The 27,462-nt window shown below is 45.7% G+C and overlaps 1 protein-coding gene across 1 annotated transcript in view; it reads left to right on the forward strand.

Moving 5' to 3' along the window:
* Window positions 1-27,462, forward strand: part of LOC144681154 (dynein axonemal heavy chain 6-like) — a gene marked incomplete at its 3' end in the record, with an annotated part of 934,896 nt that overhangs the window by 122,845 nt on the left and 784,589 nt on the right. Inside the window, exons 16-19 of the mRNA XM_078542881.1 lie at window positions 1,483-1,879; window positions 24,681-24,868; window positions 25,749-26,000; window positions 27,107-27,222. Of these exons, the coding sequence (XP_078399007.1) occupies window positions 1,483-1,879; window positions 24,681-24,868; window positions 25,749-26,000; window positions 27,107-27,222 (953 nt within the window). The remainder of the gene's footprint in view (window positions 1-1,482; window positions 1,880-24,680; window positions 24,869-25,748; window positions 26,001-27,106; window positions 27,223-27,462) is intronic.

Consider the following 27,462-nt stretch of genomic DNA (forward strand, 5'->3'; position numbering starts at 1 on the left):
GGAAAAGGAGAGATAGATAAAGATGTCATGAACAAAAGGACAACGGGGTCTTAATGGTAGTGGTAAGGGCTAAAAAAGGTGCTGATAGTGGCATTAAGGTAAGAAAGCAGAATAGCAGGACAAGGGTGAGTGCTCTGAAAAGAACAACATGAACAAATGATATATGGCCCTTGTGGGCATGGGGTAGGGGGAGGGGACAGCGGTGGGGAAAAAAGATCGAAAATGGGATAAAAGTTGGGAATTAAACAATGAATAAATGAATAAAACTGAAACTCCAGCATGATGCTACCACCAAACACATCTTCCCCTCACCACCCCTGTCAGCATTCTGTAGGGACTGTTCCATCTGGGACACCCTGGTCTACTCCTCCATTACCCCCAACACCTTATCCCCCTCCCACAACACCTTCCCATGCAATCGCACAAGGTGCACCACCTGCCCCTTTACCTCCTCCGTCCTCATCATACAAGGGCCCAAACACTCCTTTCAGGTGAAGCAGCGCTTCACTTACACCTCCTTCAGTTTGGTCCACTGTATTTGCTGCTCCCAATGCGGTTTCCTCTATAATGGAGAGACCAAATGCAGACTGGGTGACTGCTTTATGGAACACCATCGGCCTGTCCGCATGCATGACCCAGACCGCCCTGTCACTTGCCATTTCAACACCCCATCCCGCTCTCATGCCCACATGTCCGTCCTTGGCCTGCTGCAATGTTCCAGTGAAGCTCAACGCAAACTGGAGGAACAGCATCTCATCTTCCGACTAGGCACGTTACAGCCTTCTGGACTTAGCATTGAGTTCAACACCTTCAGACCATGAACTCTCTCCTCTATCCTCACCACTTTTTAATCATTTTTTTCGATATTCATTCTTATTTTTCCATTTTTATTTTTTATCCGCTTATTTTTATTTTTATTTTTATTTATTTTCATTTTTATTCATTTATTCATTGTTTTATCCCCACCTTTTATCCTATTTTCGACCTTTTTCCCCACCACCATCCCTTCCTCTCACCCCACCCCCATAAGGGCCACCTGTCACTTGTTCATGTTGTTCTTTCCAGAGTGCTTACCCTGGTCCTGCTATTATCACATTTTGCTTTCTTACCTTAATGCCACTATCAGCACCTCCTTTAGCCCTTACCACTACCATTAACACCCCCTTTGCCCTCTTGTTCATGACATCTTTGTCAATCTCTCCTTAGCCCCCACCTATCGCTGGCCTTCTACCCAGTTTCACCTGCTCCACCCCCCTTAAACGGTATATATTTCATCATATTTTTACTTCTCTTTAGCTCTGAAGAAGAGCCATACGGACTCTCCACAGTTGCTGTCAGACCTGCCGAGTTTTCCCAGCATTTTCTGTTTTTGTTTCAGATTTCCAACATCCGCAATATTTTGCTTTTATATTATATATATGTAATCTGTTTTATGAGGTGAGACTTGAAGATGAATTATGAAATATGTTGTGTTTTTTTCAGGTGATAAATCCTACACTTCTCCAGTCAGAGACAGCCCCACAAGAAGCTCTGGCCTACATTAATGCCCTGATGGTTGAAATCTCAACAATAGCCAACAAGGCGCGAAGCTACAGCAACTATCAAGATCGTTTCTGCGGCTCGGACGGCACAGGGAGCTCCAGTGCCAGCAATATTCAGCCGATACAGAAGTGCGGAGAGATGAGCACTCAGGCACTGAATACATTACTGTCCGAGACCGAATATGATTTGATGTTGAGGAAACTGCTTTGGGAGTCACAGGGCGAATGGGCGAAGTTGTACTCACATTGGACTGACACCTTGTTTGATGAACTGAATGTGGACGCAATCCAAAAGGACGTCAACAGATTCACACAGACGGTATACATGTTGGAAAAAGGTATGTGGTTCATGATTGTGCTCCTCATTCAGATGCTTTATTCTGGTTTTTGCTTCCACGGTTGGTTAATAAATACCAGTGGGAAGGAATAATGGCATCTCAATATTCTGATCCACATCACCACTCTGTTATTGGTACATGGCTCCATCGCGACCACTATCTCACCCATGTGGTCATTCTTCACTTTTTTTATTCGTTCATGGGATGTGGGCGTCGCTGACTAGGCCAGCATTTATTGCCCATCCCTAATTGCCCTTGAGAAGGTGGTGGTGAGCTGCCTCCTGTCCATGTAGAAACACCCACAGCGCTGTTAGGAAGGGGCAGTGACCCAATGACAGTGAAGGAACGGTGATGTAATTCCAAGTCAGGGTGGTGTGTGACTTGGAGGGTGTTCCCATGCATCCGTTGCCTTTGGCCTTCTAGGTGGTAGAGGTTATGGGTTTGGAATCCTACACTGAACGTGGCCAGGCTGTTTTACCATGGAGGCCACTACAACAGAGCTGGACTCAATATCCATCCACACTCGTGCACTTTTCAGCAGGGGTCACTGGAGCTCAGTCTCCTGGATGTTTTAATTTCCTAAGCCAACTCCAGCAGCTGTCATGTTCGTACCGTCAACTTTGCTGAGATTGGTTAACATGGCATAGACCAGCAGTCAGGCTGTGGGCACCCTGCTCTGTACACCTTGGTACTGACTGTACTACAGGAAAGTTTATAACTTGTATCCTTATGGTACTTATACACCCAGGGATGCCATATTAATTATGCTGGATTAAGTGGAAAGATGCATTTTTTACCATTAATTAAAGCATAACAGATGGTGAATCACCAGAGGACACAGATTGGCAATTGGCAAAAGGACCAGAGTGGAGATAAGGAGAATTCTGTTTACACAGCGAATTGTTATAATCTGGAATGTGCCCCTGAAGGAGTGGAGGAAGCAGATTCAATAGTGACTTTCGAAAGGGAATTGGATACATAGTTGAAGGGGAGAAAATGTGCAGGGCTATGGAGAAAGAGCAAAGGAGTGGGAATGATTGGAAAGCGCTATCAAAGAGCCGAAACATAAATGATGTGCGAATGGCTTTCTTCTGTGCTGTAAGATTCTATAATTTTGTACCAGAATTTGTGCACACAGTGTGCACTTTCTAAATGTAACGTTTGCAATGTTCCTGTATTGACAAGAATGCAGTGGCAATAGTGCTGGAAATATAAAGCAGATCCATTACTGTCTGAAGAAGACAGGCTCAGCTGCTAGGGACTGACCAATGATCAGAACTCAACTAACTAACTGGTTTATTATTGCACCTGTACTTGCTGTTGTGCTTCTTGTTTTGATGTAGTCCCCTTTCTTGTACTTTATATCAACTGCATTCTCATCATGTGCTGGGACTTTGGCCCGTGCTGATCACTGGTAGCTAGCTGTCCTTATCCAGCAAACATTGGCAACATTACCCAGCATCACAGGAGTCAATTACAAAGTGTCTAATATCGTAAGTTTGCTAGCTACTTGTGGATCCAACAGTGGTCTTGTGATATTGCAGGGTTGAATAAAATGTACCTGCTAATGAGCTTCATGGCCATTAGTCCAATTTAGTCTCTCAGACTTTTTGTAGCCACTTTCAGTTTTGATCTCTTTACAGCTAACAGCTCTAACTTTCAGACATATTGGCCCCAATTCTAATTCTGCAGCTTGCCGGGTGAGGGGAGGCATCTGACAGTGCGCGGGAAATCTGAAAGCAAAGGCAGTGTCCGTGTTATTTTTTAACCAGCTGCCGCTTAACCCGTTATTTCCAGGTTTCCCAGCCAATTTGCATAAGTGGGTGTGACATGATTATGAAATTGGCTGAGTGATAGGAAACAGAGAGTAGTGGTTAATGAATGTTTTTCAAACTAGAGGAAGGTTTGTGGTGGTGTAGTAACTGTAGCTTTAAGGAATGTAGTAACTTTAAGACTTATTGTACTGTGTAGTATGTTACGAAGTAGAGACAGTTTGGGTGGAATTATCCCAGATTTACACTAAGTGGTAGTGGGTGGGTAAAACGATGTTTTACCTGCCAACCGCGATGGTGGGTTTTCACACCGTATTGTCCCAAACCCACCGCATTACTTAGGCGTTCCTGGGAAATATGCCGTTTCCATGGTGGGTGGGCTCTCATTCGCCCTGCCATGCCATCACCTCGCCACTTCATCACGCCAGGCACCACATTTAAAATACAGTCACGCTCAGTGCTTCCAGCCCGGGATTGCAGCAAAGAAGACATGGCCTTGAAAGGCAAGAAGACTGCAGCCCTCGAGTGCCTTTTGGATGCTGTGGAGGCCCGCTGTGATGTCCTCTACCCCCGCTCTGGCTGCAAGAGAGGCAGCTACACTACCACTCTGGCTTGGTCGGCAATGGCAGCGGTGGTCAGTGCCAAAGCTGCACAGAAGAGGTTGGCCATCCAATACAGATAGAGAATGAATGATCTCATCTGTGCAGCCAGGGTATGGCAACCATCTCATCACTCTAAACATACACTCAAGCCCATCATGATCATACAAACATACGAACAAGGAGCAGGAGTAGGCCATTCAGCCCCTCGAGCCTGTTCCACCATTTAATAATATCATGGCTGATCTGATAGTAACCTGAAATCTGCATCCCACCTATCCCCGATAACCTATCACCCCCTTGATTACCAAGAATCCATCCATCCCTGCTTTAAAAATATTCAAAGACTCTGCTTCCACCACTTTTTCAGGAAGAGAGTTCCAAAGACTCACGACTCACTGTTTTAGATGGGTCACCCCTTATTTTTAAACAGTGACCCCTAGTTCTAGATTTTTCCACAAGAGGAAACATCCTCTCCATATTCACCCTGTCAAGACCCCTCAGGATCTTATATGTTTCAATCAAGTTGCCTCTTACTCTTCTGAACTCCAGTGGTATTCACTAGTTTGTGAAACCTTTCCTCATAAGACAACCCACCCATTCCAGGTATTAGTCTGGTAAACCTTCTCTGAACTCCTTCCTTAAATAAGGTGACCAATACTGTACTCAATACTCCAAATGTGGTCTCACTAGTGCCCTGTATAACTGAAGCATAACCTCCCTACTTTTGTATTGAATTCCCCTCACAATAAATGACAATTTTCTATTAGCTTTCCCAATTACCTGCTGTACCTGCTTACAAACCTTTTGTGATTCATGCACTAGGACACCCAGATTCCTCTGCACCTCAGAGCTCTGCAATCATTCACCATTTAGATAATATGCTTCTCTTTTATTCTTCCTGCCAAAATGGACAATTTCACATTTTCCCACATTATACTCCATTTAATAGATCTTTGCCCACTCACTTAACCTATCTATATCTTTTTGTAGACTCCTTATGTCCTCTTCACAACTTGCTTTCCTACCTGTCTTTGTGTCATCAGCAAATTTGGCAACCATCCCTTCAATCCCTTAATCCAAGTCATTTATATAAATTGTAAACAGTTGAGGCCCCAGCACTGATCCCTGTGGCACACCACTCATTACATCTTGCCAACCTGAAAAAGGCCCATTTATGCCTACTCTCTGCTTCCTGTTAGCCAGCCAATCTTCTATCCATGCAAATATGTTACCCCCTGTATGATGAGCTCTTATTTTCTGCAATAACTTTTGATGTGGCACTTTATCAAATGCCTTCTGGAAATCTAAGTACAGTATATCCACTGGTTCCGCTTTATCTCCTGCTTGGGTACCTCCTTGTTACCTCCTCAAAGAATTCCAATAAATTGGTTAAACACAATTTCCCTTTCACAAAACCATGTTGACTCTGCCTGATGACCGTAAACTTATCCTAGTGCCCTGCTATAACTTCTTTAATAATAGCTTCTAACACATTCACTGGTATCTCACTCACTGCCAGCTCAAGGGACATCACCACTCATTCTCACACACATATCCTCACATGTCCATCTGGCCTTATCTCTCTGGAGACTGCCTCCTCAGCCCTCACCATCTTGAGGCCACTTGCACAGATCAACATGTGCCCCCGAACACACGCTGGGATACCTTCCTTCCCCAGCACAGCTCTTGTCCTGCAGCCTTGCCTGAGGCCACTTCTCCCCCTTACCCAAGCAGGACCCTGCCCTGCAGCCATTGAAAAGCCACCCGCATATGGCTGATCTGGTAGGTAGAGACCTGCCTATGAGCCCCCCTAAATTGATGTGGTGCTGTCTGTGAAGCCCGGCACTGATGACTGTGAGTGCTGACCGAAGCAAGGTAGGCAAACAAAAGTTAAAGTCCTGAGTGGAGTGCAGCCCGCCAGGTGTACGTTTCTTCTGTGCTGATGTGAAACACGTCGTCGTATTTTCACGCCAACGTGGGTGGATGAACCAGCAGAAGGGGATGGGTCCGGCGGGCTGACCTTATAATGTTATGCTGATGTATTACAATGAGATTCCCAACATTCGATGCCAGGAAACACGGCCCACTATCGGTTGGCCGAGCGGACGATCGCGACAGATTGTCTGCTCATGCCACTGAACATGCCGGACGCTGGTGGGCACGGAAAATCCTGGCCTTTAAGTAAGTTTTATTTGTATTTGTGGGTGTTAGGAATGAGCTTTAGCTTTAAAGTTTAAGTTTGATTTGTGTATCTGTGTGTTAAGAAATGGTCAAGTTGAGTTTTAGCTTCACTTTAAAAGGTGCCTGCATTTCTAATGAGTTTCACAACTATGAGAGAAGTTAAGCAAACACAAGAATAGAGAAAAAAACAAAAAACTACTGCGGATGCTGGAAATCCAAAACAAAAACAGAATTACCTGGAAAATTACAGCCTTCCGGACTGAATATTGAGTTCAACAACTTTAGATCTTGAACTCCCTCCTCCATCCCCACCCCCTTCCGTTCCTTCCCCCTCCCTTTTGTTTTTTCCAATAATTTATATAGATTTTTCTTTTCCCACCTATTTCTATTATTTTTAAATCTATACCTTTAATGCCCTGTCAGTCTTTCCACCCCACCCCCACTAGAGCTGTACCTTGAGTGTCCTGCCATCCATTCTTAATTAGCACATTCGTTTAGATAACATCACCACCTTCAACACCTTTGTTCCTTTGTCTGTGACATCTTTTGATTATCTGCTCCTATCGCTGCTTGCATGTGCCTACAACCACCCCCACCACCCCCCGCAACTTCTCTCCCCCCCCCACCTTAAACCAGCTTATATTTCACCCCTCTCCTAATATTACTCAGTTCTGTTGAAGGGTCATGAGGACTTGAAACGTCAACTCTTTTCTTCTCCGCCGATGCTGCCAGACCTGCTGAGTTTTTCCAGGTAATTCTGTTTTTTTTTGACAAGAGTAGAGAAACCGGGCTGTTGCCTAGCAACAGGGGTCCAGAGAGGCAGGCCCCTCCCACAGACACACACAGAAGAAACAAGAAACAGCAGCTTAATTTGAAAACTGTTTGAGTTCAGTTGGTTTTGAAGACAGCTGCCAGGAGAGACTGGAGCAAAAGGGACAGATACCCAGTCCCAAGCTAAAGGGGAGTGGAATAGGAGAAAGTCCCAAGAAGACGTTCTTGTCAAAGGGAAGGACAGGAACCTGGAAAACATGCTATGGGCATGTGAAGCAATGGAGTACTGTTGATGGCTGAGTCGGTGAGAGAGAGTGTATGGAAGACAGCTTGAATGCATATGGTGACCTAGGGAAAAGGAACATTGGAAGGAGAGTTTGAAACCCTGGAGGTGAACACTTGCGGAAGGTATCTGAGAGAAAGTGTTGGTTTGCGAGAGGATTCCAAAACGAGTTCTTGGAGAGTGGAGATTGGAAACTCTCGTGTGAAAGACAGAGTTCAGTGAGACTGATTGGCTCATAGCGTGGCAAGTGTCGGGGAGAGTCAAGGAGAGATCCTTAGCATCTGGTTGAGGCGGCAATTATCACTTGGTTTCAGTATGTGGTGTGTCTGACTACAGGTTGCCAATTGGTTTACAAGGATTGTACTTACTGTAAACATTAGAGTATAAGATAGCTTTTGTAACTTGTGTTATCCTTACAAATCTGTATATATCTGTAAATGTATAGTTGGGGGGGTGAAGGAGCATTGTAATGTAGTTCATATTTTCTTGTTTAATAAATGTTTTGTGCTTTTGTTAAAAGTTCATTAGTTGATTCCGGTGACTCTGTGCAGTGGCCCCTCTCCACACATCTAAACAAACAAATAAATTTAGGATCTATCAAGCTGAGTTCCACCCTGGGATCAGGCTTGTCCAGTGGTAACCTCAGCTGGGGATCAAAACAAGTATCACGTGAGAGTGTGAACGAAAATCAAGTCTATAACAACTGGCGACGATGTTAAATTGGTTCCGGTGTTGCCCCTTACCCAGTGAATGTGAGTATCTTGTTTAAACAGAAGAAAGGGAAAATATACTCACCAGGTATACCGCTTTTTGGCAGGATTGACCCCTTCGACTCACCCATGGAGGATTGGAGTCAATATATAGAACGTTTCAGTTTCTTTTTCCAAGCAAACAAAATAATGGTGTAGGAAAAAAGGAAAGTAATTCTCCTAAGTGTCCGTGGGAATAAAACTTATAATTGAATCCGTCATTTGATGGCCCCAAACCCTCCCAATTCGAAGACCTTCAGCGAATTGGTAAACCTCGTAAAGGGTCATTTTCAACCCAAACCCTCCATAATCGTGCAGACGTTCAAATTTAATCTGAGAGTAGGAGCCCCGGGGGAGACCATAGCAACTTAGGCAATGAAGTTGAAACAGCTAACTGCACATTGTGACTTTGGGGAGACACTAAACAATATGTTAAGGGATCGTTTGGTCTGTGGTGTGCATGATGATGCCATTCAATGACAGTTATTAGCTGAAGTAAATATCGATTTTAAAAGAGCATTGGAAATAGTGCTTGCGATGGAAAGCGCCGAGCAGGATTCGCAGACCTTACAGGGTGTATAAAATGGTGCTGTTTTCCAGTGGGGACAGGAACAAACCACTGGGCGTGGTGTGAAAACCAGGGAGTCAGCTGCGAAGCGGGAGACAGTCCCTGCTACACGAAAATTTAAAAAATATACAGGAGACAGCTCAGCAGCAAATCTGAAAATAAATTGTTACCAATGTGGAAGTAACCATATCCCTGAAACTTGCCGTTTTAAGGAAGTGGAGTGCCATTATTGTCATTAAAAAGGGCACATAGTGAAGCAATGGAAAGCAAGATTGAGACAGACTCCCAGGCAGTAAGCTAAACTGATTGAAGTACATAATGTGGAAGGACTAGAAACCACCAATTCCAATGTTTATTCTCTATTTAATGTGAAAGTAGGGAAAACAGAGCCAATCTCTGTTACTCTGCAGGTTAATGGAAAACTTTTGGTTATGGTAGTGGATAGCGGTACGTCAACCACTGTAGTGGGGGAGCACACGTTCAAATATTTAAACAAGGGTACTCAACTGCATCAAACTCCTGGAACTCCCTTCCTAACAGCACTGTGGGTGTACCTACACCATATGGACTGCAGCAGTTCAAGAAGGCAGCTCACCACCACCTTCTCAAGGGCAACTAGGGATGGGCAATAAATGCTGGCCCAGCCAGTGAAGCCCACATCCCATGAATGAATAAAAAACAATTGAATATGGAGCAGGCTTCAGCCAAATTGAAAACGTATACTGATGAAGTTATACAAGTAAGAGGTATTACCATTGTACCTGTTTATTACAAGTGCCAGGCAGCACAGCTCCCTGTGATTGTAGTGGAAGGTGAAGGACCAAGCCTTCTAAGTCATGATTGGTTGAGGGAAATTAACCTTGATTGGCCAGTGAGATTTCAAAGGAATCTGGAAGAGTTCCTGAGTTGGAAAAGGGACAAGGCAAGGTTATTTTTTATTCATTCATGGGACGTGGGCTTCGTTGGCTGGGCCAGCATTTGTTGCCCATCCCTAGTTGCCCTTGAGAAGGTGGTGGTGAGCTGCCTTCTTGAACCGTTGCAGTCCATGTGGTGTAGATACACCTACAGTGCTGTTGGGGAGGGAGTTCCAGGATTTTGACTCAGCGACATTGAAGGAATGGCAATATATTTCCAAGTCAGGATAGTGAGTGACTTGGAGGGGAACTTCCAGGTGGTGGTGTCCCCACCTATCTGCTGCCTTTGTCCCTCTAGGTGATAGAGGTCGTGGGTTTGGAAGGTGCTGTCTAAGGAGCCTTGGTGAATTCCTGCAGTGCATCTTGTAGATGGTACACACTGCTGTTACAGTGTGTCAGTGGTGGAAGGAGTGAATGTTTGTGGATGTGGTGCCAATCAAGTGGGCTGTGTTGTCTTGATGGTGTCAAGCTTCTTCAGTGTTGCAGGAGCTGCACTCATCCAAGCAGGTGGGGAGTATTCCATCACACTCCTGACTTGTGCCTTGTAGATGGTGTGCTGGCTTTGGGGAGTCAGGAGGTGAGTTACTCGTTGCATGATTTCTAGCCTCTTACCTGCTCTTGTAGGTGTTATCCATTCCGACAGAGACATCTGGTATGTTTATCCTTGGTTGATCAATCACAACCAGGGACCACAGGTTCTACAATGGTTACAGGTTTTACATCAGGTTGTTGGGGTATCTCCCTTCTCAAATGATCCATGTGTTTTCGGGTGATCTGACCCTCCACTTCTACGTGGTATGACAACGGTCCGGTCACAGAAGCTATTACACCAGGTAACCAACTCAATCCACCACTAAAGTTTCGTACAAATACTGTTTCACCGACAGTAAATTCTCACTCTTGGCTATGCAAATCATAAGTCATTTTTTGATTCCCTTGACTGTTCTGTACTTTCCGCTCCAAATTGGGAAGTACCAGGCTTAATCTTGTATGATGGCAGCGCTTCATAAGTAATAAGTAATAAGAACCTGTACTAGTGTGGGGCGTCATTCATTGTCTTTTCTGAACCATCTACCATCTTGTCTTCTTCTGTCTACCACAGAGTTTAGTCTCGTCCTTCATTTTGACTTCACAGTTAGCCAGACTTCTCTCAGATGAAATCTCAACTTGGTTCAGTTCGGGGGTTGAGCTACCCATGGCTTTATCACCCACTTGCATTTTGGAAAGTTCCACCGCTTTTCTTTCTAATGCCTCTTTTGTTTCACTCAGCTGATTCTTCAGCTCTTGTGTTGTTTCCTTGTATTGTTTGGCTTCCTCCTGGAACCATGAACATTGTTGTGTCTTCTCTGCCAGCTGGTTCTTCAGTTTGTTCAGAGTGATGTTAAATTCATTTTACTTCTCTTCGTAATTTTCCAGAGGTACAAACTTTGACCTGAGTGATCCTTGTTGTGTGTGAAGGTCTTTCAACAGGTTTTCTTTTGTTTGCAAAGCTCACTTGCGTCATCTTGAATTCTGTAATTCAGCAGAGTTTCCTTGAGTTTCTTCTGCTGTTCTTTCATGCTGCTGTTTAAGACGGTCTTCATTTCCTCAGGTTGCTGAATGGCTACACACTCCATTTGCACTCTGTTAAGGTCCTTTGGCTCTCCAGGCTCATTGTCAAGTACCTTATCCTTTAGGGAAGGAAATCTGTTGCCCTTACCTGGTCTGGCCTACATGTGACTCATGACCCACAGCAATGTGGTTGACTCTTCAATGCCCTCTGAAATGTCTAGCAAGCCATTCGGTTGTATCAAACTGCTACAAAGTCACAAAAAAGAAATGAAATCGGACGGACCACCCGGCATCAACCTAGGCACCGGAAGCGACAACGGTAATCTCAGGCCTGTCGACCCTGCAAAGTCCTCCTTACTAACACCTGGGGGCTAGTGCCAAAATTGGGAGAGCTATCCCACAGACTAGTCAAGCAACAGTCTGAAACAAAAACAGAATTACCTGGAAAAACTCAGCAGGTCTGGCAGCATCGGTGGAGAAGAAAAGAGTTGACGTTTCGAGTCCTCACGACCCTTCAACAGAACTGAGTATAGTTAGGAGAGGGATGAAATATAAGCTGGTTTAAGGTGGGGGGGGTGGAGAGAGAAGTTGAGGGGGGGGGGGGGGGGGTGGTGGTTGTAGGGACAAGCAAGCAGTGATAGGAGCAGATAATCAAAAGATGTCACAGACAAAAGGATCAAAGAGGTGTTGAAGGTGGTGATATTATCTAAGAAAATGTACTAATTAAGAATGGATGGCAGGACACTCAAGGTACAGGTCTAGTGGGGGTGGGGTGGAAAGACTGACAAGGTATTAGTTGTAGATTTTAAAATAATGAAAATAGGTGGGAAAAGAAAAATCTATATAAATTATTGAAAAAAACAAAAGGGAAGGGGAAGAAACGGGGTGGGGATGGGGGGAGGGAGTTTAAGATCTAAAGTTGTTGAATTCAATATTCAGCCTGGAAGGCTGTAAAGTGCCTAGTCGGAAGATGAAGCAACAGTCTGACATAGTCGTACTCACGGAAGTCATACCTTACAGATAATGTCCGAGACACCACCATCACCAACCTTGGGTATGTCCTGTCCCACCGGAAGGACTGGCCAAACAGAGGTGGCGGCACAGTGGCATACAGTTAGGAGGGAGTTGCCCTGGGGTCCTCAACATTGACTCCGGACCCCATGATGTCTCAGGGCATCAAGTCGAACATGGGCAAGGAAACCTCCTGCTGATTACCACATTCTGCCCTCCCTCAGCTGATGAACCAGTGCTCCTCCAGGTTGAACATTGCTTTGAGGAAGCACTGAGGGTGGCAAGGGCACAGAATGTACCCTGATTGGGGGACTTCAATGTCCATCACCAAGAGTGGCTCAGTAGCACCACTACTGACTGAGCTGGCCAAGTCCTAAATGACATAGCTGCTAGACTGGGCTATGCGGCAGGTGGTGAGGGAACCAACAAGAGGGAAAAACATAGTTGACCTCATCCTCACCAACCTGCCTGCCGCAGATGCATCTGTCCATGACAGTATTGGTAGGAGTGACCACTGCACAGTCATTATGGAGACGAAGTCCCGCCTTCACATTGAGGATACCCTCCATCGTGTTGTGTGGCACGACCATCATACTTAATGGGATAGATTTTGAACAAATCTAGCAACTCAACACTGGGCATCCATGAGGCACAGTCGGCCATCAGCAGCAGCAGAATTGTACTTGAAACAATCTGTAATCTCCTGGACCAGCATATCCCCCACTCTATTATTACCATCAAGCCAATGGCCCAACTCTGGTTCAATGAAGAGTCCATGCCAGGAGCAGCACCAGACACACCTAAAAATGAGGTGTCAACCTTGTGGAGCCATAACACAGGATTACTTGCATGCCAAACAGCATACGCAGCAAGTGACAGACCGATCTAAGCTACTAACGGATAAGGTCTAAGTTCTTTAGTCCTGCCACATCCAGTCATGAATGGTGGTGGACAATTAAACAACTCAGTGGAAGAGGAGGTTCTACAAAGACCCCCATCCTCAACGATGGGGGAGCCCAGCACCTCAGTGCAAAAGATAAGGCTGAAGCATTTGCTATAATCTTCAGCCAGATGTACTGAGTGGATGATCCACCTTGGTCTCCTCTGGAGGTTCCCAGCATCACAGATGCCAGTCTTCAGCCAATTTGATTCACTCCACGTGATATCAAGAAATGGCTTAAAGCACTGGATACTGCAAACGCTATGGGCCCTGATAATATTCCGACAATAGTACCGAAGACTTGTGCTCCAGAACTTGCCGTGCCCCTAGCCATGCTGTTCCAGTACAGCTACAACACTGGCATCTACCCGGCAATGTGGAAAATTGCCCAGGTGTGTCCTGTACACAAAAATCAGGACAAATCCAACCCGGCCAATTACTGCCCCATCAGTCTACTCTGGATCAGTAAAGTAATGGTAGGGGTCATCAACAGTGCTATAAAGCGGCACTTGCTTAGTAATAACCTGCTCACTGAGGCCCAGTTTGGGTTCCGCCAGGGCCACTCAGCTCCTGACCTCATTACAGCCTTGGTTTAAACATGGACAAAAGAGCTGAACTCCTGAGGTGAGGTGAGAGTGACTGCCCTTGACATCAGGGCAGCATTTGACTGAGTGTGGCATCAAGGATCCCCAGCAAAACTGGAGTCAATGGGAATCAAGGGGAAAACTCTCTGCTGGTTGGAGTCATACCTAGCACAAAGAAAGATGGTTATGGTTGATGGAGGTCAGATTCTTCGGACATTGGAACTGACTCTGGGGGAGATGGGACCTGTACAGGCACAATGGATTACATCTGAATAGAGCCAGGACTGAGTTCCTTGTGGGACGTTTTGCTAGTGTTGTTGGGGAGGGTTTAAACTAGCTTGGCAGGGCGACAGGGACCTGAGGATAGATTCAGTTGGGAGAAAATCAGAAAGGAAAATGGAAGGCAGAACAGTGTTCAAGGGTATATACTTCAATGCAGGAAGTATATAGCAAATAAGCCGATAAGCTGAGGGCACAGATCGAAACGTGGTAGTATGATATCATAGTTGTTATAAAAACATGGCTTAAGGAATGGAAGTTCAACGGTTCCTGTTTACAGGGTTTTCAGATGAGATAGAGAAGGGGAGTGTACTATAAATCCCCAAGCAGTCAGAGGGAGATATAAGAGCAAATATAGAAGCAAACCTCTGAGAAGTGCAAAAACAATAGGGGATTTTATTTACCCCAATATTAACTGGGATAGTTTTAGTGTGAAAGGAATTGAGGGAGCAGAATCCTTAAGGTGCATTCAGGAGAACATTATTGGGCAGCGTGTAGCAAGTCCAACAAGAGAGGGTGCTGATCTGGACTTAGCCTTAGGAAATGAAGCTGGGCAGGTGGAAGGGGTGGCAGTAGGAAAGCATTTTTGTGGTACTGATCATAATTCAGTTAGTTTTAACATAATTATGGAAAAAGACAAAGATAGAATAGGAGTTAAAGTTCTAAATCAGGGCAAGGCCAATTTTACTAAGCTGAGGAGTAATTTAGCAAAGTGGACTGGAAACAGCTACTTGAAGATAAATCAGTGTCAGACCAGTCATAGGCATTCAAAGGGGAGATTCAAGGGGTTCAGAGTAAACATGTTCCCACAAACAAAAAGGGTGAGACGGCCAAATCTAGAGCCCCCTGGATGTCAAGGAGCTTACAAGGTAAGATAAGGCAAAAAAGGAAAGCTTATGTCCGACATCACAAACTCAATACTGCAGAAAGCTGAGAGGAGTATAGAAAGAGGAGGAATAAAATCAAAAAGGAAATTAGGAAAGCAGAGAGTGTGCATGAAACAATATTGGTAAGCAAAATCAAGGAGAACCCAAAGATGTTTTATCAATACATTAAAAGTAAAAGGATAACTTAAGAAAGAGTAGGGCCCATAAAAGACCAAAATGGTACCCTATGAGTAGAGACAGAAGATGTTGTTTTGATTCTTAATGAATACTTTCTGTCTTCATAAAAAATGAAAATATTCTAGTTAAGAAGGAGGACTGTGAAGTATCGGATGTGAGAAACATAGGGAGAGAGGAAGTATTAATGTGGTTAGCATCCTTGAAGTTGGATAAATCACCACGGCCAGATGAAATGTAGTCCAGGCTGTTAAAAGAAGCCAGGGAGGAAATAACAGAAGGCCTGACCATCATTTTCCAATCCTCACTGGATGCAAGTGTGGTGCCGGAGGATAGGAGGTCTGCTAATGTTGTACCTTTGTTTAAAATGCGAGCCGGGGGAGACCGAATAATTACAGGCCATTCAGTCCAATCTCAGCCTGGATGGATTTGTCCTTTTTGTGGACAGGACATACCTGAGCAATTTTCCACATTGCTGATTAGATGTTAGTGTTGTAGTTGTACTGGAACAGCTTGGCTAGGGGCGTGGCTAGTTCTGGAGCACAAGTCTTCAGCGCTGTTGCTGGATTTCTCTCAGGGCCTTCAGCTATTTCTTGATATTGTGTGGAGTGAATTGAATTGGCTGAAGACTGGCATCTGTATGCCAGGGACCACAGGAGGAGGCTGAGATCGATCATCCAACTGGCAATCTTGGTTGAAGATGCTTGCAAATGCTTCAGCCTTGTCTTTTGTACTGACGTGCTGGGCTTACCCACCATTGAGGATGGTGATTTTTGTGGAGCCTCCTCCTCTGGCTAGTTATTTAGTTGTCCACCACCATTCACGACCGAATGTGGCTGGGCTGCAGAGTTTTGATCCATTAGTTACAGGATTGCTAAGCTTCTCTCTTTCACAACCTCAGGAATCCCAAAGAACTTTATAGTCAATTAAATACCATGTGAAGTGTAGCTCCTGCGGTAATGTACAATCGGTACATTTTTTTAATTCATTCATGGGATGTGGGCATTGCTGGCTAGGCCAGTATTTATTTCCCACCCCTAATTGCCTTTGAGAAGGTGGTGCTGAGCTGCCTTCTTGAATCATAAAGTCATAGAGATCCACAGCACAGAAAAAGGCCTTCGGCACGTCGAGTCCGCACCGGCCAAACAAGCACCCAACCACTCCAGTCCCACTCTCCAGCACCAGGCCCACAGCCCTGCATGCCACAGCATCACAAGTGCACATCCAAACAATTCCTAAATGTTATGAGGGTTTCTGCCTCTACCACCCTTTCAGGCAGAGAGTTCCAGATTCCCACCGCCCTCTGGGTGAAAAAATTCTTCCTCACATCCCCTCTAAAACTCCTGCCCCTTACCTTAAATCTATGCCCCCTGGTTATTGATCCCTCCACCAAGGAGAAAAGTTCCTTCCTGTCTACCCTATCTATGCCCCTCATAATTTTATACACACTGAAGTCCATGTAGTGTACGTACACCCACAGTGCTGTTAGGGAGGGTGTTCCAGGATTTTGACCCAGCGACAGTGAAGGAACAGAGATATATTTCCAAGTCAGGAAGGCGAGTGGCTTGAGGGGGGCAGCTTCCAGGTGGTGGTGTTGGGTTCCATGAGAAACGTGTCTTCGATGAATTGACGCCTAACCTCCTACCCCTTGCATATTTCCGATATGTGGATGATACGTTTGCTTCATTTAAATCTGCAGCTGCATGTAATAATTCACTTACATGTCTTAATGGATTCCACCCTGTGCTCAAATTCGCCTTTGGAATGGAGCAGTCAAATGAACTCCTCTTCCTTGATGTACTGGTTGAGAAATCTGCCAAGGTGTTCTCTACCATAGCCTATCCCAAGCCTACCTTCACTGATCAATGTGCACGTTGGGATTCTTACACTTCCACATGCCATAAGATTGGTCTTATCAGCAACCTGGTAAACAGGGCTCGAGCCATTTGCTCACCGTACAAGCTTGATACTGAAATAGGGCACATCAAAGGCATCCTGCAGAACAATGGCTACCCTGATCAGATCATATACATTTTCAATTTGGCTGAAGACTGCTCCATATTCAATTGTTTTTTATTCATTCATGGGATGTAGGTTTCTTTGGCTGGACCAGCATTTATTGCTCATCCCTGGTTGCCCTTGAGAAGGTGGTGGTGACCTACCTTCTTGAACCATTGCAATCCATGTATTCAGCTGGTCAGCCATTTCTCTGTTCCCCATTATAAATTCCCCTGTTTCTGACTAAGGGACCTACACTTGTCTTCACCAATCTTTTTCTCATCACATACCTATAGAAACTTTTACAGTCAGTTTTTATGTTCCCCGCAAGTTTACTCTTGTACTCTATTTTCCCCTTCTTAATCAATCCCTTGGCCCTCCTTTGCTCCCAATCCTCAGGTCTGTTGTTTTTTCTGGCCAATTTGTTTGCCTCTTCCTTGGATCTAATACTATCTCTAATTTCCCTTGTAAGCCATGGTTTGGCCACTTTTCCTGTTTTACTTTTGCACTAGACAGGAATAAACAATTGTTCTTTGAATGTTTGCCATTGCCTATCCACCTTCATCCCTTTAATTAACGTTTCCCATTCCATCATAGCCAACTCACGCCTCATACCATCGTAGTTTCCTTTGTTAAGATTCACGACCCTAGTCTCAGAATCAACTACGTCACTCTCCACCTTGATGAAGAATTCTGTCATAGTATGGTCGCTCATCCCCAAGGGGCCTCGCATAACTAGATTGCCAATTATTCCTTTCTCATTACACAATACCCAGTCTAGGATGGCCTGTTCTCTAGTTGGTTCCTCAACATATTGGTCCAGAAAACCATCCCATATACACTCCAGGAATTCCTCCTCTACGGTATTGTTACTAATTTGATTTGCCCAATCTATATGCAGATTAAAGTCACCCATAATTAGATGTTCCTTTATTGCATGCATCTCTAATTTCCTTGTTTAATGTCATTCCCAACATCACCACTACAGTTTGGGGGTCTATACACAACCCCCACTAACGTTTTTTGCCCCTTAGTGTTTCTCGGCTCTACCCATACAGATTCCACATCGTGGGAGCTAATATCTTTCCTCACTATTGCGTTAATTTCCTCTTTAACCAGCAATGCAGCTCCAACATCTTTTCCTTTTTGTCTGTCCTTCCTAAATACTGAATACCCCTGGATGTTCAGTTCGCATCCCTGGTCACCCTGCAGCCATGTCTCCGTAATCCCGACTATATCATACCTGTTCATATCTATTTGCACGGTTAATTCATCCATTTTATTGTGAATGCTCCTCGCGTTAAGGCACAAAGCCTTAAGGCTTGACTTTTTAACATTACTTGTCCCGTTCCCACTATTTTTCACTGAGGCCCTGTTTGATTCTTGTCCTTGATCTCTCTGCCTATCACTTTTCTTGTTCCCCTTTCTGTCTTTTGTTCTTGTCTTCGATTCCTCTTCCTCTGACTCCTTGCATAGGTTCCCATCCCCCTGCCATTTTAGTTTAAACCCTCCCCAACCACTCTCGCAACTATTCCCTCTAGGACATCAGTCCCGGTCCTGCCCAGGTGTAACCCGTCCAGTTTGTACTGGTCCCACCTCCCCCAGAACTGGTCCCAATGTCCCAGGAATCTGAAACCCTCCCCCTCACACCATCTCTTCAGCCACATATTCATCCAATATATCCTGCTATTTCTACTCTGACTAGCACATGGCACTGGTAGTAATCCTGCGATCACTACCTTTGAGGTCCTACTTTTCAACTTACTTCCTAACTCCTTATATTCTGCTTTTAGGACCTCATCCCTTTTTTCACCTATGTCGTTTGTACCAATGTGTAACATGACCACTGGCTGTTCACCCCCTCCCTCCTTCAGAATTTCCTGTAGCCACTCTGAGACCTCCTTGACCCGAGCACCAGGGAGGCAACATACTGTCCAGGAGTCTCCTTTGCGGCCACAGAAACGCCTATCTATTCCCCTTACAATTGAATCCCCTATAACTATTGCATTCCCACACTTTTTACTCCTCCCCTGTGCAGCAGAGCCAACTGCAGTGCAACAAATTCGGCTGTTACTGCTTTCCCCTGAGAGGCCATTCCCCTCAACAGTGTCCAAAGCAGTCCATCTGTTTTGCAGGGGCATAGCCACTGGAGATTCCTGCATTGCCTGCCTAGTCCTCTTGCTCTGCCTGGTGGTCACACATTCCTTTCCTGCCTGTGGACTTTTAGCCTGCGGTGTGACCACCTCTCCATACGTGCTATCCACAATACTCTCCACCTCGCGGATGCTCCACAGTGTCCCCAGCCGCCGCTCCTGCTCCGAAACCCGGACTTCCAGGAGCTGCAGCTGGAGACACTTCCTGCACACATGCTGATGGACAGGCTTTAGGAAGTCAGGAGGTGAGTTGCTTGTCACAGGCTCCCTAGCCCCTGACCTGCTCTTGTAGCCACAGTATTTATATGGCTAGTCAAGTTCAGTTTCTGGTCAATGGTAACTCACAGGATGCTGATAGTGGGGGATTCAGTGATGGGAATGCCATTGAATGTCAAGGGGCGATGGTTAGATTCTCTCTTGTTGGATATGGTCATTGCCTGGCACTTGTCTGGCGCGAATGTTACTTAACACTTATCAGCCCAAACGTGAATATTGTCCAGGTTTTGCTGCATTTGGACACGGACTGCTTCAGTATCTGAGGAGTCGTGAATGGTGCTGAACATTGTGCAATCATCAGCGAACATCCCCACTTCTGACCTTATGATGGAAGGAAGGTCATTGATGAAGCAGCTGATGATGGTTGGTCCGAGGACACTACCCTGAGGAACTCCTGCAGTGATGTCCTGGAGCTGAGATGACTGACCTCTAACAACCACAACCATCTTCCTTTGTGCGGTATGACTCCAACCGGCCGAGAGTTTTCCCTCTGATTCCCATTGACTCCAGCTTTGCTAGGGCTCCTTGATGTCACATGCGGCCTTGATATCAAGGGCAGTCACTCTCACCTCACTCGGGAGGTCAGCTTTTTTGTCCATGTTTGAACCAAGGCTGTAATGAGGTCAGGAGCTGAGTGGCCCTGACGGAACCCAACTGCGTATCAGTGAATAGGTAATTGCTAAGCAAGTACTGCTAGACAGCACTGTTGATGACCCCTTCCAGTACTTTACTGATGATCGAGAGTAGATTGATGGGGTGGTAATTGGCCGGGTTGGATTTGTCCTGCTTTTTGTGTACAGGACATATCTGGGCAATTTTCCACACAGCCGGGTAGATGCCAGTGCTGTAGCTTTACTGGAACAGCTTGGCTAGGGGCACGGCAGGTTCTGGAGCACAGGTCTTCAGTACTACTCCTGGAATATTGTCAGGTCCAATAGTCTTTGCAGTATCCAGTGCCTTCAGCCGTTTCTTGATGTCACGTTCAGTGAATTGAATTGACTAAAGACTGGCATCTCTGATGCTGGGGACCTCTGGAGGAGTGTGAGGTGGATCATCCACTTGGCACGTCTGGCTGAAGATTGTTGCAAATGCTTCAGCCTTACCTTTTGCACTGATGTACTGGGCTCCCCCATCATTGAGGAGGGGGATATTTGTGTAGTCTCTCCTCCAGTGAGTTGTTTAATTATCCACCATCATTCACGACTGAATGTAGCAGGACTGCAGAGCTTAGATCTGATCCATTGATCGTCGGATCGCTTAGATCTGTCTATTACTTGCTGTTTATGCTGTTTGGCATGCAAGTAGTCCTGTGTTATAGCTTCACTGGGTTGACACCTCATTTTTAGGTATGCCTGGTGCTGTTCCTGGCATGCCCTCCTGCACACTTAATTGTACCATGGATGATCCCCTAGCTTGATGGTAACGTTGGAGTGGGGGATATGCCGGGCCATGAAGTTACAGACTGTGTTCGAGTACAATTCTGTTGCTGCTGATGGCCCACAGTGCCTCATGGATGCCCAGTCTTGAGTTGCTTGATCTGTTTGAAATCTATCCCATTTCGCATGGTGGTAGTGCTTCTGGCTGAAGATTGTTGCAAACGCTTCAGCTTTATCTTTTTCACTGATGTGCTGGCCTCCTCCATCATTGAGATTGGGGATATTTATGCAGCAAATTTGTCCATGACTCCTACATTCTCAGTAGGCCTCAGATCCCTGATGTCTTCCATGGTCTACAGAGGCTGCAGGGCTGGCTCCTCGGGGACAAGGGCTACCGGCAGGGGATGTGGCTGATGACGCCTGTGTGACAGTCTCAGACTGCAGCATGAGAAGTTACAACGAGGCTCATGCTGCAACTCGCACTCTGGTGGAGCAAACCATTGGGATGTTAAAAATGAGGTTCTGGCGCCTGGACTGGTCTGGTGGAGTCCTGCAATACAGTGCACAGAGGGTGTCACGCATTATCATCGCCTGCTGCGTGCTTCACAACCTGCTGCTGGCTGAGGATGAGATGGAGGAGCTGCACCCCTCCTCCAATTAGGAGGTTGTCGATCGGGGTGAGGGTGAGGAGGTCCTTGAAGGCGAGGATGATGGCGATGAAGCCCTCGCACTGGCCAAATGAGGCAGGCTGTCTCGATAGGCCCTCATAGCTGCTAGATTCATGGAGGATGATGACGACACGCAGTGAGGAGACACCACAGATCTTCACATTGCATCTGTGAATGTTTGACTCCTGTCAGGCTGATGGGAATGCACATACCCTCTGTGATAAGGCTTCTGCCATGGAGATGCAGCGGATACCCATATCCCTTACATTCCAGGAGGATGATGATGACATGCAGTGGGGACACTCCATTGATCCTCACATAGCTTATGTGAATGCCTGACTCCTGCCTGCCTGATGACACCTCGCTTGCACTCTGTGAGCAAGGACATATCATGGAGATAGAGTGGGGAAATTTTAACTTCTCCTAAATCTATGGCATCCTTAGTGAGATGAACCTTCAGGACCACACTGTCACCAGACTGGGAAGGCGCCCCGGCCTGTTTTCAGGCTCCTGCAGTGTGGCAATGGCATTCTCCTCAGCCCATGGAGCTGGATTTGGTGGGATCACAGGAAGAAGGGATTCGGATGGGCTAGATACTCCCAGAGTCACCTGGGTGGATGGCCCCAGGGTATGCACCTGCTGATCCTCCTCCATGTGGGTGTCCGAGGACCCCTGGCTGACACCTTGAGGAGAAGGGAAAGCTGGATTGAGATCGAGCTGCCCTGCACCCCTCTCGTGTTGACACTGCTGGAGGCCAACTATAGCATCAGTGATGGAGTTCAGCCCGCACAACCGTGCAGGTCAGATGTCCTGGACCAAGGTCTCCATGGCAGCCGCCATCCCGCCAACGTTGACTTCGGTGTGTTGGCCTGACGGCACGATCACCTCGGACTGACATCGTGCCTTGCAATCTGAGGAGTGCAGCGTTCATCCCTTCCTGCTCCTCCGTGATTGTCACTGCAACTCCAACAACTGATTGAGGATCGAGTCCAGAGCCTCATCATCTGATTCAGACTCAGCAGACCCCTTGCCTCCAGCAGTTCTCCGAGTGCCTGCGACCTTGGGGTCCCTGCCTCCGCCTACTCTGGAACAGTTTGTGTTCTGTACTCACCAGATAGTGACCTGAGCCTACTGCACAAGTTGGTCCCACTGAGGTGTGTATTGCTGCACTTGTGGAGGGTGTGAATGAGTGCTCTGATGGGTCTTCGAGGGTGCTATCCTCAGGGTCCTCATCCGAGGTTCTGTTGGCGTTAGAGTCGGGGCCAAGGTTGCCTGAGGTTGACGTGGCTGATGTGCCTGTGAGAGAAAGTGGATAATATTAGTGCATGGCTGCTGCGGTACATAGAACAGTGGACTCACAGTTGAGTTCCCAGAGGGATGATCTGATGCATGATCCTCACTTGGATGCACCAGACCTCACCTTCGCAGCAGGAATGGTCCATGCCTTCCCCGGCCAGCTCTAACGAGCGGTCTTCAAAGGGAGTGAGGACCTTGATGTGTGGCACTCCAACCCCAGTCTGGGACCTCTCCCTTTTATTGTGCGTGATCTTGTCCTGCATAAAGACAGATGGACAGAGTGTGAGGAAGGCGCATGCCCGGCCAAATGAGAAAGATGCCAGGTATGTGTGTGTGTTCTGAGTGGAGTCATGCATGGGATGAGGAGGCGCTCTCCAGGGGAGATGAGGCCAGATGGAGATGTGAGCGTGTGTGTGAGAGATTGAGTGATGGAGTCGCTTGAGCTGGCAGTGAGTGAGATGCCAGTGAATGTGCAATGAGCTTGTGAGTGTATGAAACTGACGAGGTGGTTAACTTACCCTGGCAGCACGGATGAGATCATTCATCCTCTTTCTGCACTGGATGGCCGACCTCTTGTGGGCAGCGTTGGCACTGATCACCGCTGCCACTGCCTCCCAAGGTAGATTGGTGATGTTGATGCCCCTCCTGCAGCCAGAACGGGGGCAGAGGCCATGGTGTCCAAAAGACATTCCAATGATGCATCACAGAATCGGGGGGCTGTATTCTTCTTGCCTTTTGGGGCCAGGTCTTCTGTGCAGCATTCCTGGGCTGGAAGCACTGAGAGGCATGTGTGTGGCTGCATTTTAAATGTGGCGCCTGATGTGAGGAAGTGGCTAGGTGACGACATGGTGGGCGAATCGGAGGCTGCCCACCAGTGAAACGCCATGTTTCCTGTGAATGCATAATTAATGAGGCGGGAGTGGGATGATATGGCTCGAAAACCCGCCATTGCGGCCAGCGGGTAAAACATCCTTTTTCCCGCCCGCCATTGTACTTCATGCAAACCTGGGATGATTCCACCCTAGAGTTGTATTAGGTGGAATTTAGTAAGATAAGCGATGATTTATCAAAATTTTCAAAAGAAATTAAGGGGAACAAATATGATAGAGAAAAACTATTTCTGCTGATTGGGGAATCTAGGACTAGGGAACAAAGCCTAAAAAATTCCAACCAGACCTCTCAGGAATGAATTAATAAAACATTTCTATATGCAAAGGATGGTAGAAGATTGGAACCCTCTTCCAAAAATGGCAATTGATGCTAGGTTTAACTCAGATTGATAAACTTTTTAAGCAGATGTGTTAAGGGATATGGGGCAAAGGGATATGGAGCTATGTCACAAATCAGCCATGATCTCCTTGAATGGCACAACAGGCTTGAGAGACTAAATGGCTTCCTCCTGCTCTTATGTTCCAGTAGTACCACAAGCCAATGCACCATGGCTGGGAGGGTAAGAAGGGCACAGGTTTCAGATAATTGGCAAAAGAATGAGAGGCCATGTTAACCCTAACCCTATTGCTTTACAAGTTAGGCTACAGCCAATCACCAAATGATCCTGATTTGAAAACTAATCTGAGGGCTTGGAAAGTAAGTTTATAGCACTGCTCATTGATGAATAACCCTTTCCTGCCATGATATTGTCCTGTTAATGGTAGCCAGTTTCTCTGTTGCCAGTGCTGCCTGAAGCAGTTTGTTGCACAGTGACTACTCATCTTTTTATTGCTCAGATCCCTTTTTATTATTGAGAAGGTTTTCTTTGTTCTTTTAGGATTGCCAGCGAATGATATCGTTCCTCTTCAGAAACAGGCTGTCTTTGACTTTAAAGAGACGCTGCCCATAATTGTGGCCTTGAGGAACCCCTGGCTGGAATCCCAGCACTGGGATACCATTGAGTACACCATTGGTCGATCAATCAGGGTTAAAAGCTTCACACTTGAAAGCCTCACCAAGCTGAGGGTAAGACATGCCCCACAAGGGCTGACAGATCTAATGGGTTCAGGAGATATGAGCATAAACATCTCTTGTAAATGTTTACTGTGTTCTGAGCAGAGTTTGAAAAACCAACACAGCATTCTCATTGCTCCTTGCTTCCTTTACAATATGTGTGCACTCCTTATAAACCATGGAGTGAATCCTTGTTTTCGTTATTTTGGTCTAATCCCTTATCCCTCCATCTTTACAGAGGTTCTGTCTTCGCCCTTCGATATCTCAAACAAGTAGACATTTTTTATGTGTGACTCTTGGTACACAACACGCACTCATCCCAGAAGTTCACACTCAAACACAACAACAACTTGTATTTATATAACAACTTAAATGTAAGGAAATATCCAAAGACACTTTGCAGGAGACAAAACAAAATTTGACATGGAGTCACATAGTGCAAAAATGGGGCAGATGATATATATATACAGCCAAACACACACACAAACACTGAATCACTGAATATATTCTCCTGAATGAGGCTTCAACCCACAATCTCCTTTTTCCAGGGAAGAGTTCAGTCCATGTAATCCCTTGTGTAAAAGGTTCAGTCCAAACAGCTTCCTGTGTAAAATGTTCATTCTACAACTCCCTGTGTAAGATGTTCAGTCTACAACTCAGTGTGTAATATGTTTAATCTACAACTCCCTATGTAATATGTTTATTCTACATCTTCCTGTGTAATATTCAGTCTACAACTTCCTGTGTAATATGTTCAGTTTGCACCTCCATATATTGATCCTATTTTGACTACCAGAGTCTTTACAAGTGCTTTACAATAGGAAAGCATTGAATTCAGGTAGTGAGTACCTGAATGAGTTTGAAAATTTGTTATTTCCAAACCTTCTTCCAGGTATTTCAACACAAGGAAGCGATTATTAACATCTCTGCCTTGGCCACCAGTGAAGCCACTCTGAAAAACATGCTGGGAAAGGTCACCAGCCTATGGAATCAAACTAGCTTCAAGCTGGTGGCTCATCAGGTAGATACCTACACTGTATTGATCATCGGGTCCACAGAAGAGATCATCGCTCAACTGGAAGATAGTTTAACCACCATTTCCACTATCAAGGGATCCCGTTATGTGGAACCCATCAAGGTATTGGTTTTATTTGAATGAGAGAATGTTAGCAATATACGTAAATGAGAGGCCATTTTTTAAAATGGCACTTCTTATTGTTCACAGCACATCCCAAGGAACACACTACTGATCCCCCAGTGTGGCCTAATGCCTAACCAGGGCAGTCAGTGTACTAATGGCTAGGGCGTTCTCTGGCTTGTCAAACAGTGGAAGCAGCTCTAGTCAATGGCATGATTTTAGCTGATTCACTGCTAGGAGTACTGCTTGGTCATCTCCAATTCTTGGCACTTGCCACTGCACATCGAATCTATCTGGGTAACCTGGGGAGAGAGTGCACTCTTCATATACTGGAAAGGTTGTAGGTGGGTGCAGATTGTTTTGTTGCAGGGCTCAGAGGTGTTTTCCTGTTCTTCCAAGCCCTACAAGGATAGTGAAAAACGACTTGTCTTTATTGTGTCTCTTGTGCGCCAACTCCTCTTGCTGTTGGGTGAAGCTGACAGTAAGGTCACAACCACTTCATCGCTCTCACTGTTAAAATGGTAATTCAGCCTCAAGGAAATCATCAGAACCTGATTTATACATTAGAAAGGATCCCACTCTCATACTCAGGTTAAACAGTAACTCGAGGGACGTGTGCAATGTTGGTAGGGGAGTCCCACTGCTGGTTTTAACTGTTCATTCATCTAGTCTTTGCCTGGTGGGCAGGATTACAATCACCTCTTATGTTTACACATAATGGTATGCACATATATATAAAACACATATTCTACTCACAACACACAGGTGTAGGTACGTACATGCAACCTGCTCACACATAATGAAACCTACAAACATACATGCAAGTTGTCTCCCGAGACCTGCCTGATTGCCTTCAAAGAGCGGAGAGGGAGTTTTGAGAGGTTCCTCAATTGTCTCAATGAGTCTGTGTTTCTATTTTGCCTCTCCTATGAGGTGGGGGAACAAAGAGTGCAGAGATATGGGCATGACTCCACTCCGAAGTGGGATGGGCAGGTATGGGCTTGATGGTCTGAGTGCACATGTGTACATTGTATGCCTATGTCAGAAAGGTATTTTAGTAATAAATGCAGGCTAGCCTGAGTTTAAAAAAAATCCCTTTTGTGCAGAAAGAGGTGATTGAGTGGGACCGTAAACTAAACCTTATGGCACAAACAATAGAAGAATGGATGATCTGTCAGCGGAACTGGCTCTACCTGAATCCCATTTTCCAAGCTCCTGACATTCAAAGGTAAGAATCAATCCCATCTCCTCTGCCAGACTTTTCATTTCTTTAAAACTTATTGTCATCCTCCGCCACTGTTTCTAACATTGTTGAGGTATCCACTTTGTGTCAATGTGTTTCCTGAATATAATTCAGGTCTTCATACACTATAGATTCTATAGAATGCATTATATACAAACCTGTCATGCTGCTTCTAGTTGCCAAGAAAAGGCAAAGTTGCCATCAACAATCTTAGCAGAGAATGTA

This window comes from Cetorhinus maximus, chromosome 5, assembly GCF_964194155.1.
Source record: "Cetorhinus maximus chromosome 5, sCetMax3.hap1.1, whole genome shotgun sequence".
NCBI classification, from domain to species: Eukaryota; Metazoa; Chordata; class Chondrichthyes; order Lamniformes; family Cetorhinidae; genus Cetorhinus; species Cetorhinus maximus.